Source organism: Festucalex cinctus, chromosome 13 (genome assembly GCF_051991245.1).
Source record: "Festucalex cinctus isolate MCC-2025b chromosome 13, RoL_Fcin_1.0, whole genome shotgun sequence".
Taxonomy (NCBI): Eukaryota; Metazoa; Chordata; class Actinopteri; order Syngnathiformes; family Syngnathidae; genus Festucalex; species Festucalex cinctus.
Genome location: NC_135423.1, coordinates 4,201,165 through 4,215,000, shown reverse-complemented (window position 1 = coordinate 4,215,000; position 13,836 = coordinate 4,201,165). Strand labels below are relative to the sequence as shown.

The window sequence follows — 13,836 nt, the reverse complement described above, 5'->3', positions numbered from 1 at the left end:
CTAAAAAAAAAAAAAAAAAAAAAAAATCACTTAAAAGAAAACCTTATACATGGTCGATTAAAAAAAAAAAAAAAAAAACTTATTATACATGGTCGCAAAAAAAAAGAAAAAAAACTTAAAAGAAAACAACCTTATTATACATGGTCGTTTAAAAAAAAGCCTTACTATACATGGTCGATAAAAAAAAACAAAAAAACAAAAAAACACAACAACCTTATTTTACATAGTTGTTTTAAAAAAGCCTTACTATACATGGTCGCTAAAAAAAAAAAAGAAAAGAAAAAAAAATCACTTAAAAGAAAACCTTATACATGGTTGTTTAAAAAAAAGCCTTACGATACATGGTCGCTAAAAAAATAAAAAAATAAAAAAATAAAATAAACTTATTATACATGGTTGTTTAAAAAAAGCCTTACTATACATGGTCGATATAAAAAAAAAAAATTAAAAAAAAACCTTATTATACATGGTTGTTTAAAAAAAGCCTTACTATACATGGTCGATAAAAAAAACAAAAAAACAAAAAAACACAACAACCTTATTTTACATAGTTGTTTTAAAAAAAAGCCTTACTATACATGGTCGCTAAAAAAAAAAAAAAAAAAAAAAAAGACTTACAAAAAACCTTATTATACATGGTTGTTTAAAAAAGCCTTACTATACATGGTCGCTAAAAAAAAAAAGAAAAGAAAAAAAAATCACTTAAAAGAAAACCTTATACATGGTTGTTTAAAAAAAAGCCTTACTATACATGGTCGCTAAAAAAAAACAAAAAACAAAAAACCTTATTATACATGGTTTAAAAAAAAGCCTTACTATAAATGGTCGCTAAAAAAAAAAAAAAAAAAAAAAAAAAAAAAAGACTTACAAAAAACCTTATTATACATGGTTGTTTAAAAAAAGCCTTACTATACATGGTCGATAAAAAAAAACAAAAAACAAAAAAACACAACAACCTTATTTTACATAGTTGTTTTAAAAAAAAGCCTTACTATACATGGTCGATAAAAAAAAACAAAAAAACAAAAAAACACAACAACCTTATTTTACATAGTTGTTTTAAAAAAAAGCCTTACTATACATGGTCGCTAAAAAAAAAAAAGAAAAGAAAAAAAAATCACTTAAAAGAAAACCTTATACATGGTTGTTTAAAAAAAAGCCTTACGATACATGGTCGCTAAAAAAATAAAAAAATAAAAAAATAAAATAAACTTATTATACATGGTTGTTTAAAAAAAGCCTTACTATACATGGTCGATATAAAAAAAAAAAATTAAAAAAAAACCTTATTATACATGGTTGTTTGAAAAAAGCCTTACTATCCATGGTCGCAAAAAAAAAAGAAAAAAAAACTTAAAAGAAAACAACCTTATTATACATGGTTGTTTAAAAAAAGCCTTACTATACATGGTCGATAAAAAAAACAAAAAAACAAAAAAACACAACAACCTTATTTTACATAGTTGTTTTAAAAAAAAGCCTTACTATACATGGTCGCTAAAAAAAAAAAAAAAAAAAAAAAAGACTTACAAAAAACCTTATTATACATGGTTGTTTAAAAAAGCCTTACTATACATGGTCGCTAAAAAAAAAAAAGAAAAGAAAAAAAAATCACTTAAAAGAAAACCTTATACATGGTTGTTTAAAAAAAAGCCTTACTATACATGGTCGCTAAAAAAAACAAAAAACAAAAAACCTTATTATACATGGTTTAAAAAAAAGCCTTACTATAAATGGTCGCTAAAAAAAAAAAAAAAAAAAAAAAAAAAAAAAAAGACGTACAAAAAACCTTATTATACATGGTTGTTTAAAAAAGCCTTACTATACATGGTCGCTAAAAAAAAAAAAAATACAAATAAAAACCTTATTATACATGGTTGTTTAAAAAAAAGCCTTACTATACATGGTCGCTAAAAAAAAAAAAGAAAAGAAAAAAAAATCACTTAAAAGAAAACCTTATACATGGTTGTTTAAAAAAAAGCCTTACTATACATGGTCGCTAAAAAAAAAAACAAAAAAAAAAACCTTATTATACATGGTTTAAAAAAAAGCCTTACTATAAATGGTCGCTAAAAAAAAAAAAAAAAAAAAAAAAAGACTTACAAAAAACCTTATTATACATGGTTGTTTAAAAAAGCCTTACTATACATGGTCGCTAAAAAAAAAATATATACAAATAAAAACCTTATTATACATGGTTGTTTAAAAAAAAGCCTTACTATACATGGTCGCTAAAAAAAAAAATAAATAAATAAAAAAAATTAAAAAAAACTTTATACATGGTTGTTTGAAAAAAGCCTTACTATACATGGTCGCAAAAAAAAAAGAAAAAAAAACTTAAAAGAAAACAACCTTATTATACATGGTTGTTTAAAAAAAGCCTTACTATACATGGTCGATAAAAAAAAACAAAAAAACAAAAAAACACAACAACCTTATTTTACATAGTTGTTTTAAAAAAAAGCCTTACTATACATGGTCGCTAAAAAAAAAAAAGAAAAGAAAAAAAAATCACTTAAAAGAAAACCTTATACATGGTTGTTTAAAAAAAAGCCTTACGATACATGGTCGCTAAAAAAATAAAAAAATAAAAAAATAAAATAAACTTATTATACATGGTTGTTTAAAAAAAGCCTTACTATACATGGTCGATATAAAAAAAAAAAATAAAAAAAAAACCTTATTATACATGGTTGTTTGAAAAAAGCCTTACTATACATGGTCGCAAAAAAAAAAGAAAAAAAAACTTAAAAGAAAACAACCTTATTATACATGGTTGTTTAAAAAAAGCCTTACTATACATGGTCGATAAAAAAAACAAAAAAACAAAAAAACACAACAACCTTATTTTACATAGTTGTTTTAAAAAAAAGCCTTACTATACATGGTCGCTAAAAAAAAAAAAAAAAAAAAAAGACTTACAAAAAACCTTATTATACATGGTTGTTTAAAAAAGCCTTACTATACATGGTCGCTAAAAAAAAAAAAAGAAAAGAAAAAAAAATCACTTAAAAGAAAACCTTATACATGGTTGTTTAAAAAAAAGCCTTACTATACATGGTCGCTAAAAAAAACAAAAAACAAAAAACCTTATTATACATGGTTTAAAAAAAAGCCTTACTATAAATGGTCGCTAAAAAAAAAAAAAAAAAAAAAAAAAAAAAAAAAGACGTACAAAAAACCTTATTATACATGGTTGTTTAAAAAAGCCTTACTATACATGGTCGCTAAAAAAAAAAAAAATACAAATAAAAACCTTATTATACATGGTTGTTTAAAAAAAAGCCTTACTATACATGGTCGCTAAAAAAAAAAAAAGAAAAGAAAAAAAAATCACTTAAAAGAAAACCTTATACATGGTTGTTTAAAAAAAAGCCTTACTATACATGGTCGCTAAAAAAAACAAAAAACAAAAAACCTTATTATACATGGTTTAAAAAAAAGCCTTACTATAAATGGTCGCTAAAAAAAAAAAAAAAAAAAAAAAAAGACTTACAAAAAACCTTATTATACATGGTTGTTTAAAAAAGCCTTACTATACATGGTCGCTAAAAAAAAAAAAATACAAATAAAAACCTTATTATACATGGTTGTTTAAAAAAAAGCCTTACTATACATGGTCGCTAAAAAAAAAAACAAAAAAAAAAACCTTATTATACATGGTTTAAAAAAAAGCCTTACTATAAATGGTCGCTAAAAAAAAAAAAAAAAAAAAAAAAAGACTTACAAAAAACCTTATTATACATGGTTGTTTAAAAAAGCCTTACTATACATGGTCGCTAAAAAAAAAAAAAATACAAATAAAAACCTTATTATACATGGTTGTTTAAAAAAAAGCCTTACTATACATGGTCGCTAAAAAAATAAATAAATAAATAAAAAAAATTAAAAAAAACTTTATACATGGTTGTTTGAAAAAAGCCTTACTATACATGGTCGCAAAAAAAAAAGAAAAAAAAACTTAAAAGAAAACAACCTTATTATACATGGTTGTTTAAAAAAAGCCTTACTATACATGGTCGATAAAAAAAAACAAAAAAACAAAAAAACACAACAACCTTATTTTACATAGTTGTTTTAAAAAAAAGCCTTACTATACATGGTCGCTAAAAAAAAAAAAGAAAAGAAAAAAAAATCACTTAAAAGAAAACCTTATACATGGTTGTTTAAAAAAAAGCCTTACGATACATGGTCGCTAAAAAAATAAAAAAATAAAAAAATAAAATAAACTTATTATACATGGTTGTTTAAAAAAAGCCTTACTATACATGGTCGATATAAAAAAAACAAAAACAAAAAAAACCTTATTATACATGGTTGTTTGAAAAAAGCCTTACTATACATGGTCGCAAAAAAACAAAAAACAAAAAAACACAACAACCTTATTTTACATAGTTGTTTTAAAAAAAAGCCTTACTATACATGGTCGCTAAAAAAAAAAAAAAAAAAAAAAAAGACTTACAAAAAACCTTATTATACATGGTTGTTTAAAAAAAGCCTTACTATACATGGTCGATAAAAAAAAACAAAAAACAAAAAAACACAACAACCTTATTTTACATAGTTGTTTTAAAAAAAAGCCTTACTATACATGGTCGCTAAAAAAAAAAAAGAAAAGAAAAAAAAATCACTTAAAAGAAAACCTTATACATGGTTGTTTAAAAAAAAGCCTTACTATACATGTCGCTAAAAAAAACAAAAAAAAACAACCTTATTATACATGGTTGTTTAAAAAAAAGCCTTACTATACATGTCGCTAAAAAAAACTAAAAAAAACAACCTCATTATACATGGTTGTTTAAAAAAAAGCCTTACGATACATGGTCGCTAAAAAACAAAAACAAAACAAAAAAAACTTTAAAAAAAAACTTATTATACATGGTCGTTAAAAAACAAAAACAAAACAAAAAAAACTTTAAAAAAAAACTTATTATACATGGTCGTTTAAAAAAAAGCCTTACTATACATGTCGCTAAAAAAAACAAAAAAAAAACAACCTTATTATACATGGTTGTTTAAAAAAAAGTCTTACTATACATGGTCAATTAAAAAAAAAAAAAAAAAAAAAAAAAAAAAGAATCACTTAAAAGAAAACCTTATACATGGTTGTTTAAAAAAAAGCCTTACTATACATGGTCGCTAAAAAAAAGAAAAAAAAGAAAAAAAAATCACTTAAAAGAAAACCTTATTATACAGGGTTGTTTAAAAAAAGCCTTACTATACATGGTCGATAAAAAAAACAAAAAAACAAAAAAACACAACCTTATTATACATGGTTTAAAAAAAAGCCTTACTATACTACTATACACAGTCGCTTAAAAAAAAAAAAAAAAAAAAAAAAAAAAAAAAAAAAGACTTGAAAAAAACGTTATTATACATGGTTGTTTAAAAAAAGCCTTACTATACATGGTCGCTAAAAAAAAAAAAAAAAAAAAAAATTATTATACTTGGTTGTTTAAAAAAAAGCCTTACTATAACATGGTCGCTAAAAAAAAAAAAACTTAAAAAAAAAACTTAAAAAACTTTATACATGGTCGTTTAAAAAAAAGCCTTACGATACATGGTCGCTAAAAAAATTAAAAAATTAAAAAATAAAATAAACTTATTATACATGGTTGTTTAAAAAAAGCCTTACTATACATGGTCGATATAAAAAAAATAAATAAAAAAAAAACCTTATTATACATGGTTGTTTGAAAAAAGCCTTACTATACATGGTCGCAAAAAAAAAAGAAAAAAAAACTTAAAAGAAAACAACCTTATTATACATGGTTGTTTAAAAAAAGCCTTACTATACATGGTCGATAAAAAAAACAAAAAAACAAAAAAACACAACAACCTTATTTTACATAGTTGTTTTAAAAAAAAGCCTTACTATACATGGTCGCTAAAAAAAAAAAAAAAAAAAAAAGACTTACAAAAAACCTTATTATACATGGTTGTTTAAAAAAGCCTTACTATACATGGTCGCTAAAAAAAAAAAAGAAAAGAAAAAAAAATCACTTAAAAGAAAACCTTATACATGGTTGTTTAAAAAAAAGCCTTACTATACATGGTCGCTAAAAAAAAACAAAAAACAAAAAACCTTATTATACATGGTTTAAAAAAAAGCCTTACTATAAATGGTCGCTAAAAAAAAAAAAAAAAAAAAAAAAAAAAAAGACTTACAAAAAACCTTATTATACATGGTTGTTTAAAAAAGCCTTACTATACATGGTCGCTAAAAAAAAAAAAATACAAATAAAAACCTTATTATACATGGTTGTTTAAAAAAGCCTTACTATACATGGTCGCTAAAAAAAAAAAAGAAAAGAAAAAAAAATCACTTAAAAGAAAACCTTATACATGGTTGTTTAAAAAAAAGCCTTACTATACATGGTCGCTAAAAAAAAACAAAAAACAAAAAACCTTATTATACATGGTTTAAAAAAAAGCCTTACTATAAATGGTCGCTAAAAAAAAAAAAAAAAAAAAAAAAAAAAAAAAGACTTACAAAAAACCTTATTATACATGGTTGTTTAAAAAAGCCTTACTATACATGGTCGCTAAAAAAAAAAAATACAAATAAAAACCTTATTATACATGGTTGTTTAAAAAAAAGCCTTACTATACATGGTCGCTAAAAAAAAAAAAATAAAAAAAATAAAAAATAAAAAAAACCTTATACATGGTCGTTTAAAAAAAAGCCTTACTATACATGTCGCTAAAAAAAACAAAAAAAAACAACCTTATTATACATGGTTGTTTAAAAAAAAGTCTTACTATACATGGTCAATTAAAAAAAAAAAAAAAAAAAAAAAAAAAGAAACACTTAAAAAAAACCTTATTATACATGGTTGTTTAAAAAAAGCCTTACTATACATGGTCGCTAAAAAAAGAAAAAAAAAGAAAAAAAAATCACTTAAAAGAAAACCTTATACATGGTTGTTTAAAAAAAAGCCTTACTATACATGGTCGCTAAAAAAAAGAAAAAAAAGAAAAAAAAATCACTTAAAAGAAAACCTTATTATACAGGGTTGTTTAAAAAAAGCCTTACTATACATGGTCGATAAAAAAAACAAAAAAACAAAAAAACACAACAACCTTATTATACATGGTTTAAAAAAAAGCCTTACTATACTACTATACACAGTCGCTTAAAAAAAAAAAAAAAAAAAAAAAAAAAAAAAAAAAAAGACTTAATAAAAACGTTATTATACATGGTTGTTTAAAAAAAGCCTTACTATACATGGTCGCTAAAAAAAAAAAAAAAAAAAAAATTATTATACTTGGTTGTTTAAAAAAAAGCCTTACTATAACATGGTCGCTAAAAAAAAAAAAACTTAAAAAAAAAACTTAAAAAACTTTATACATGGTCGTTTAAAAAAAAGCCTTACTATACATGTCGCTAAAAAAACAAACAAAAAAAACCAAAAAAGAACAACAACCTTATTATACATGGTTGTTTAAAAAAAAGCCTTACTATACGTTATTTTTTTCACCTGACTCAGGGAATTTGAGACGGTGAAATGTCATTGTTTGCACTACTAATGTGATGAATATGTGGTTTGTGTCATATCTGTTGGTCCACTGGGGGGCCCTGCAGGTTACGACGCCTCTGGGAGGGACCTTTTCTATAACAATACACTTTTTATATTAAGAAAAATAAAAACTTACGTTTTGTGGACCCGAGTTTGAGAACCAGTTTTAGGGTGACAGGTGAAGAAAACAAACGTTTTTTTTCCCAAGTATTCTGTGTTCACCTCATGCAGTTGTTCTGATCTTGGTTTTGTACAAATAAAAAATAAAAATTAATCTTTCCAGATGTGGTGTGGTTTGTGTCGACCAACACTTTTCCCAACGCAGGTCATTCCAATGACAGCTCATCAGCAAGCTCTGAAGTCTGATAACGATCCTCACCTGCTTTGGAATATGGAGACATGGAAAACAGGCTGGATAAAAGGGTCGTGAAACACTGCTCTTGTATGGCTCCGGCTATGTGAATTACGATGCAATACTGCCCTCCTGTGGATGACTGGAGTATCGCGTGGGAATAGAAATAACATAAAAAATCGTTGGATTCGTACTTTAGATTACATAGCTGACTTGACTAGCACGATGTGGATGCGGGAATTGAAAGTAATGCCCATAAAAAAATAAAAATAAATAAAAGAAAGGATTATCTGATGGTGTTAATGGCTGGTGGGGAGTGGTGAAGGTTGGTGGTGCACCTGAGTCAACCCTATTAAAGAAAAGAAGCGTACAATAAGCAGAAGTGGTGTGCGATGCTGCGAATTTTGGAATCGATATGATACCAAGTAAATACAGGGCCAATATCATCGATACTTTTTAAAACTTAATAGTATATAATTAGGCTTTTAAAGTAAGGTAGCTGTATCATTGAATTGCTTATTCATAATCAAATCAATAACTGGTAAGCACAAACCAGGGGACACCAACGTTTATTTATTTTTTTTAATCCGGGTATTTTTCCTCCTTCAACAATTGTTTATTTGACAAATTGCAATCTACAGCCAGAACATGACATACAGAAGCAAAGAAGTCAACATTTACAAGACATCATAACTAACAAAATCCCAATTCCATTGTATTCACAAAACGCATAAAATCACAGAGTTTTTCAGGAAGGTGAATTTTAATGCTGACATTTTTACATGCAGACATTTTTATATAAGTGCTGAAGTACAGACTAATCAAGTGACCCTGCTGTCGAGTGATTTCATGGACAGTCAAAAGCAATCTGTTCGGAGCGCTTCAGCCTGAGACATCCTGCCCAAATGCAATATGAAAGATGACCTCCAGAATGTGGCTTCAATCCATCTCGCAAAAATCACATTTCATGTGCTTTGTGACTGTTCAGACTGCAAAAGAGCCATCCGGTTTCAATCCACAACGACCCAGGATAGAGGAGGAAAGGAGTCTGTTTTCAAAAGAAACAAAAAGTCATCAGCAAAATAATGAATTAAGTACAGATACCTGAAAAATATACTTCAGCGACAATAACAATATATTTGTACTAATTGTTACCTCCCACCAATTCAGACAACAAGTGATGTGACCATGATTATGCGCCAAATGAGTTATGTGTGTGCGTGTGTCTATTTACCAAGGAAGTCGGGACGCTAGTATCGCTCAGCAAACCCGTCCGACCAGCTTTCGGGTTTCTGTTCCTGTTGAGTTGCCTTCTTTCGCTTTGCTTTTCTGCCTCTCACTTGACTCCTGTTAGGAAAAACACAAGAACATGTTCTTATCTGCATTATACAAATATGTGACACTTTTAAAACAAGGTCATGTGAAGGTTTCCTGATGAGTGATATGTGCTTATGATACAGCGTGTCGCTTTAAGGTTTTAACTACAAATTGGCTTCATTTAATTGCGCTGCTTAAGATCGTCTACTGAGACATAAAGTAGGGTCGACAATTCAACTTGAACAAATTCAAGATGGCCTGCAGCAGATGACAAGCAAAACGACGACAAATAGTGAACAGTGGTGGAAGTAACAAATAAAAAGCTTAAAGGTTACACACATGTATGCGTTTTTACAAGTTTAAAAAACAGGTAGCTTTAATTATGTTATATTCATCTAGTGAAGTCAAAATGTCAATATTTCTGTTGAGGCAATTGGCTACGTAAATGCTAACATGCGCAAGCTAACCATGCTAATTAGCCAACACATAGCTAGCTGTTTATCACTGAAGTACCGTAAACTGGAATTTTGAAAGATGCTTTTACTTTCACTTCTAATATTTACGTACATTATATCAGAAGATTACTTTTAATGCTTAAGTACAGCAAATGTTCTAAGTTTTCAGACTTTTGTTGACGTAACATTATACAAGGCGAGTACTTGGACCATGACTTTAAAGATTTTTTTTATTTATTTTATTTTTACGATAGACAAGTGGATATCACGTCTCACTCAGTTCGAGTGATGGGTTTGAATCTCCGGAGGCACGAAGGAAGTTATTAAGGAAGAATAAAGACAGACAAGAAGATATGTAAGAGGAGGAAAAAGGAAGAAAAAAATAATACGTGAAAAACAAGGAATGAGGAAACAGTTAATCATTCAGTGGCAGCCAATTCCAGATCCTCCTCTACTCTCCTACATGAAAAATAAAAGGCATAATCTGCACCCTAGATTGAATGTCTGGATTCTTAAAAAAACATACAATTACGTCCCTGGGATTTAATGAGTTTTAAAATAGTCTCTACTTTTGAATGGAATCAAATCAAAATGTAAGTTTTGGATTAAATCATAAATATGAGTTGAGACAAGCTTACATTTTAGCTACAGGTATAACAAATGAGAGCTCCCCCTTTAAAACTGGTCCAAAGTTGTTTGTTTTTATTTATTTATTTTTTCCATTTTGATTAGTCAACATTTTTCACCTCTTTGCAACTCATATAAAATGTACAAGATTAATTTTGGGTGGTTATCGTTAAATTGTGTCACATTGTTCATTTCTGATTTGTCAAACTATGTAAGTAATTCTTAAAGTGTGAGTACCCACTAGTGGTACGTGAAGAATCAGCACATTCAGTTAAACGTTTTTGTTTTGTTTTGTTTTTTTAAACCAGCTGGTTTTTCCAGCGACCTTACAAGATTGCCCCAAGTGAGAAAGGAGAGACTCCTATATCTTATTAATAGTGGGAAATGTTCCTTCTGATTTTTGGAAATACTAATAAGTTTGATACGTCTGTTTATTATTATTATTATCTTTGACAGTTATAAATGTACAAATTTAAAGCATTGTGACCTGAAGTATCAAATATGATACAATTTGTAAGTCCTTTGTGGAAGTTGATTTTCAAAAGGACCAATAAATAATCCATTTACAAAGAAGCAAAAATGTCTCATGGTTCAGGCTTTATAGGGTTAAGAACAATTATATTATTTATTTTTAGGAATAAAACCTCAGTCTCATTTTTGATAAACTGTTTTAATGTCGGTCATGATGGCGCACCTGGAGAGCTTTTTTTGAGGAGGACGTGGTGGGAAAAAAAAAAAAAGTTTGTCAAGCCCTGTTCTAATTAAAAATGAGGTTTCATTTTGCAATCTCTCTGCCGGTAGGTTTGGCACAACACCAGAAGAGGCAGGTTCATTTTTTTGTTTTGTTTCATCCCAACCAGTTGAAGTAGCGTAGCCGAAACCAGACGGATGACATTGTGAGCGTGTCGATATTATCCTGCAAAGCGAAAGGCGCCGCCCGGGGCTGTGCTCCATTCGACGACGCGAGGCTGCACGATGAAGGCCAAGCTGGAGATCCTGGCCATGGTCTTGGGCTTCCTGGGCCTGTTCGGCGTGGTGGCGGCCACGGCCATGCCCATGTGGCGCGTGTCGGCGTTCATCGGCGCCAACCTCATCGTGATGGAGGTGCTGTGGGAGGGCCTGTGGATGAACTGCTACAACCAGGCCGACATCAAGATGCAGTGCAAGGTGTACGACTCGCTGCTCATCCTGCCGCCCGAGCTGCAGGCGGCGCGCGGGCTGATGGTGGTCGCCATCGTGGTGGTGGTCATCGCCTTGATCGTGGCCGGCTTCTCCATGCAGAGGAGCATCTGCTGCCAGGACAACGCCAGGGCCAAGAACATCACGGCCGCCTTCGCCGGGAGCTTGTTCCTGCTGGCCTGCCTGCTGACGATGGTGCCCGTGTGCTGGGTGGCGCACACCGTCATCCGCAACTTCTACAACCCGGTGGTGGTGGACTCGCGCAAGCGGGAGCTGGGGGCCTCGCTCTTCCTCGGATGGGCCACCTGCGCCGTCCTGCTGGCCACCGGCTGCGTCCTGCTGCTCATCTACAGCAAGCGGCGCGCCAAGGAGTACGCGCCCTACACGGGCTCCTACCTGCTGGCCGCCAGGGACGGCGCCAGCGTGCGCAGCAGCAGGGCGCCGTCCAGTTTTCACAAGTATCAGGAATACGTGTGACGGCGGATCTTCTCTGTCTGCTGTGCTGGGATGATGTCATTGTATGGGAATCCTGCACAAGGCCCAATACAATGCTGCCTTGAGATACGAGTGACCCAACTTAAGAGCTTTTGACTTTTTTTTTTTTTTTTTTGCTTTGACTTATGAGGGAATATTTATTGGAGCAGTGAACTCAACTCACAACAACAAAACGCAGTTAGGCAGAAAAAAAGCAACCACAAGTCCAAATAGCTCAACACTAACACACAATGCAAAATGTCATAGGGGAGCTAACAAATAGCACAAGTGTTACTCTGTTATAATAGAGCGACTAATATTACTGATGCTTACGAAGTAGTTTTGACCGGCTTCATTTATAAACCGTATTACTGACCAAGATGGGCACACCAGCAGCACAAAGTGCATTGATTTGAAAAAAGACGATTTGAGATGTGTTTTCAGTTCTTCGCTTGGTCACGGGAAAATGTTTACTCTTATCTCAAGGCATGACTTTACTGTATGTGCTCATTACACTGATGGAAGAAAACAACTAAAACGTCCTTTGTATATGGAATTATATTTGCACTAATGTGAATATGTGTTGTAAAGTGAAAATTAAACTTCTATTTGATGAATCAAGTTTGCTGTTTGCTTTTTTTTATGCCCCCAAGCTCACCCTAAAACAAAACAAAACAAAACAAAGTGTTGGTTCAGATAACCGTCTGTAAATGATCCAACAATGTGAACGCGAGTTTCAGCAATTATCTGTCTGCATAATGCTCTATGATTGGATGGCAACCAGTCGAAGGTGGCCACGCCTCCTGCCCAAAGTCAGATGGGATCGGCCATGGCAAATATAAAGCTAATAAACATTGTGAAGTGACACCAAGCTACTTATATTAAAGTCTTAAATAGGTCGCTCTCACAAACATGTTTTAGACTTTGATTACTTTCGTAGTACTTAGCTTACAGGACATACAGTATTATAAATTGTGGCTATTTGTGTGTGACGGTGGCAATCAGCTGACAACCAACTTGTGCCTCGAGCGGCTCGAACCTGCTCAAGTTTTGGTGTGTCACACCTTTTCAGCAGGTCAACTTTCACACAGCTCATCATTTATATTTTTTTTATGTAACAGTGTCCGATAACTTTAGCATCTGACTTACAAATGAGGAAGGCCCGGTTTCGTTTTTATCATGCATAAAGTTTTTTTTTTTTTTTTTTTTTTTTTTTTGCAGTAATTATCAGGTTATGTTTGTCAATTAAAAGGATCATCAAAAACATGTCAACAGTTTCAGTGAAACTTGGCCACGTGTCAATTACGTTCTGGGAAAGATCCAAGCAAAAGCTGCATGACTGAATTGTTGCATTTACCTTTTTCATTCATTTCTCAGTGAGTGATGTTTTAATAAAGGTGTGTACATGGCAAAAACTCAAATGTTGTTGTCTGCTATATTTCTTATTATTATTTCACATGCTCCAAACATGTTTTTCCTTAAAAAGCTTCAGAAGCGATAACTTCATGACTTGATTTATTTTATTACTGGTTTTGAGAAGGTCTAGCTTAAAATGAGATGAATAATAATCTAGCTGGTGTATGTTGGTTTAAATTGATGATTAATATAGTCGTCAGTTCATTACTTTTTAAATGGCTTTTAAAAAGACAATATTTTCAATGCATCCATGAATATTCTGATTTGGTCTATTGATAGTTTAGCCTTTCGCCTAGCGCAGGAGTCAGCAACATTTGTTGTCAAAAGAGCCATTTTAGGCCAAAAAAAAAAAAAAAATCTGGAGTCACAAAATGGCTATTTTTTCTGCCTTTTTTTTGCGACCAATTTTCTGATATTTTTGTCAATTTTGTGGACATATTAGGAGTAGTTTTGGGGATTTCGATTTCTTTTGTTTTTGGACATTTTTTAATTACTT

General features: G+C 30.3%; 2 protein-coding genes across 2 annotated transcripts in view; one reads left to right on the top strand and one right to left on the bottom strand.

Annotated features, from left to right (window-relative positions):
- Positions 1–8,454: 8,454 nt before the first annotated feature.
- The window catches only part of bach1a (BTB and CNC homology 1, basic leucine zipper transcription factor 1 a), a 54,344-nt gene continuing 48,962 nt past the window's right edge, over positions 8,455–13,836 (bottom strand). Inside the window, exons 8-9 of the transcript XR_013287898.1 lie at positions 9,107–9,219; positions 8,455–8,920 (exon numbers count right to left, since the gene is read on the bottom strand). The gene's annotated coding sequence lies outside the window, so the exon portion shown is untranslated. The remainder of the gene's footprint in view (positions 8,921–9,106; positions 9,220–13,836) is intronic.
- Positions 11,107–12,545, top strand: LOC144033171 (claudin-4-like). The gene has a single exon (XM_077541062.1). It carries the CDS (start codon positions 11,247–11,249, stop codon positions 11,925–11,927), a length of 681 nt encoding a protein of 226 aa, XP_077397188.1. The 5' UTR covers positions 11,107–11,246; the 3' UTR covers positions 11,928–12,545.